Source organism: Pundamilia nyererei, unplaced genomic scaffold, assembly GCF_000239375.1.
Source record: "Pundamilia nyererei isolate P.nyererei 1_Seehausen unplaced genomic scaffold, PunNye1.0 scaffold00043, whole genome shotgun sequence".
Lineage (NCBI taxonomy): Eukaryota > Metazoa > Chordata > Actinopteri > Cichliformes > Cichlidae > Pundamilia > Pundamilia nyererei.
Window position 1 is genome coordinate 2286770 of NW_005187444.1, and position 2561 is coordinate 2289330.

The 2561-nt window shown below is 41.5% G+C and overlaps 1 protein-coding gene across 6 annotated transcripts in view; it reads left to right on the forward strand.

Moving 5' to 3' along the window:
* Positions 1-691: 691 nt before the first annotated feature.
* The window catches only part of LOC102214496 (pleckstrin homology domain-containing family A member 7-like), a 143403-nt gene continuing 141533 nt past the window's right edge, over positions 692-2561 (forward strand). For 3 of the 6 annotated variants that reach the window (XM_013910433.1, XM_013910435.1, XM_005731497.2), the window contains exons 1-3: positions 692-888; positions 1019-1095; positions 1254-1311. In XM_013910433.1, coding sequence (XP_013765887.1) covers positions 806-888; positions 1019-1095; positions 1254-1311 — 218 coding nt within the window. In that variant the 5' untranslated portion in view covers positions 692-805. The remainder of the gene's footprint in view (positions 889-1018; positions 1096-1253; positions 1312-2561) is intronic. The other 3 variants (XM_013910434.1, XM_005731503.2, XM_013910438.1) reach the window with 2 other exon arrangements.

The following is a 2561-nucleotide window of genomic DNA, read 5'->3' on the forward strand; positions in this document are numbered from 1 at the left end:
ATACACAGACTGAAGTTAACAGGTTTAGAGGTAATGTTTGAGCCTCTGGTCATAATAAATGAAAGGAATAAGCTATCAAATGACAGTTCAGGGTTTAAAGCTTTTCTATCTCTGAATTAATTGGAGCTATGAGTGTAAAAGGAGGCAAGACGGACTGCTGAGTCTGGAAAGCAAGCAAAGATATGATTAAGCTTTGAGCTGCCAGTTAAATTTAAATTTGTATAATAGGGAATAAAGTAATTGGTTAGAAAGTAACAACCATGAGATAAGAGATAACGAGAAATAACTTGTGTCAGCATAATGTGAAGGTGAGAAAGATTAACAGGGAGTAAGACTTAAAAAAATGTGTTAGAGGAGTCTTTACTGAGGTGACAAAAGAGTACAAGGGCAAATTAGTTATAAGAAAAAAGAAGGCAAGAAGCGAGGCGGGGAAACAGAAAAACTAAAAAACAACAACCCTGCAATCTTCACTATATATACACAAACTCAATACATATACATATAAGCCTGGATGCTATATAATACTTCAGCTTCTGTCAGTTTGATATGCAGTTTTATTGCCTATATTGGTAATGTTCAAAACACCAATGCATTAAAAAAATCGTTAAACCTGCTTTCCAGAAATTTTGGAGTTAATCTTCATCTGTTTAAAGCCCTGTTCTGTAACTGCCTGATCATGTTGATGCTCGGATGTACGGGCTTCCGATGAGTCCCTGAAGGCAGCGCTGGCCCTAGCAGTGATTATTGAGCTCCCGGGAGACTTCATGGAGAGGGAATGAGATGAAATAGGACTTGAAGCCGGATCATGGCGGCGCCTCTCGGGCGGGACACCTTACCTGAACACTGGTCTTACGGTGTCTGCGGGGACGGCAGGGTCTTCTTCATCAAGTGAGTGGGATAACAAACGCTTTATCGCGCCGTCTCTCCCGGTTTAACGGGAGTTGGCGGGGTCTGCCCGGTGTTTTCTTCCCGGCGGTGTAACAGGTGTTTTTCCCTCCTCTCTCTGTCTGTGCTGCAGCGATGAGACACGGACCACTACCTGGCTCCATCCCCGCTCCGGTCAACCTGTAAACTCTGGACACATGATACGCTCAGGTAGCTAGCTAAGCTAGGTCTCCAGGGCAGTTTCACCTGTGCTTATTTCGCATATTTGCTTATTTAACGGTGTTTGTCGCTGCTAACTTCACTATACGGTCCGGGCCCGACAAAGTTTCAAGTGTTACGAACAAGTCTGTTGTCTGGTTTTATTTTAGACCTGCCTTGCGGATGGGAGGAAGGTTTTACGGACGAAGGGGCCAGTTACTTCATAAAGTAAGTTCCTTGCAGACATATACTGCTGCCGTCTCCGTTACTGCTACCTGTGCGTTACTTGAAGTTGCCGTGCAGCTTAATATGGCTCCTGGCTCGATCTCCCTGCTACTAGCAGGAATAATGACCGCTGGGACAGTGTGGATTTAAATGGGGTGTGCCTGGGGCTAACCTGCTGAACCTCTAATGACCTCACTGCTTTCATTTGTGCTGTGCGTGAGAAGCGGCTATCAGGTGTTTGTCATGTTCTCGCGTTCTGCCTTTTGGTACAGACCCACACTCACGTGTGTTTGCGAGCTTTTACGATAGTTAATTTGTTATACAGTGATAAGAGATGATCTCTGGTTAACTTCCTCATATCCCAGAAGTAGTTTGAATTTTCTTTTGCATATTTTAGCTCCTGGATAACCTACAGAGTTTATTGTGTACTACAGGGCAGCAGATAGTTGTTTAGGCTGATAACCATGTAATAAAGAAATCCTGATGGACATGTGACCTCTTTCAAGATTACCAGTAAGCAGACTTGCAGCTTCTTAATACTAACCCTCTATGATCAGGTTCTACTAACCATTGTATAGAACTGTATGGTTTGGTTGTTGGGCTCACAATATACTATAGATGTGTTATAGAAGGTTTTCCACCATATATCTTTAACTTGAGATTTAAATGTAAAGGCATTTAAAATTGGCAGGTTAATGACTCTGGTAATTAGGTCAGTGTTTAATTGACTTGTTAAAGCTATGGGCCAGTGATGGGCTCTGCCCAAGATAAGTACTGTTGTTGTTTGAATGCATTGTTTTGTAAATGCATTCATATCATATTAAAGTTGTATTATAAGTTTAACATAGTCAAATAAAAAGACTCCTACAAACAGCTGTAGGAAAGAAACACAACTCTCATTGCGTACATAACAATTAAACCCTTCTGGCAGACTGACTCTTATGTAACACAAGCTGAAGACACACATGCATATCTACACCCATGACATAATCTGTATTATCAAGAATTTTACAGTGTAAATATTATACTATGGTTTGCAGGTAATCTTAGTAACCTGATTACTGACATTTGATCCTTAATCAGCGGTCTTTTAATAAGCTTTTCCGACCCTACAAATTAATTGTAGGGTCGGAAAAGCTCATTAAAACTCAGATTATGTGAGAGTCAGGCCCCCTGCTGAGACACAGTCTGTAGTCTTCTCTCGGTATCAGCTGTTCACTGCAGTGTGAGGTATGGTTTCTTTTCTTTTTTTG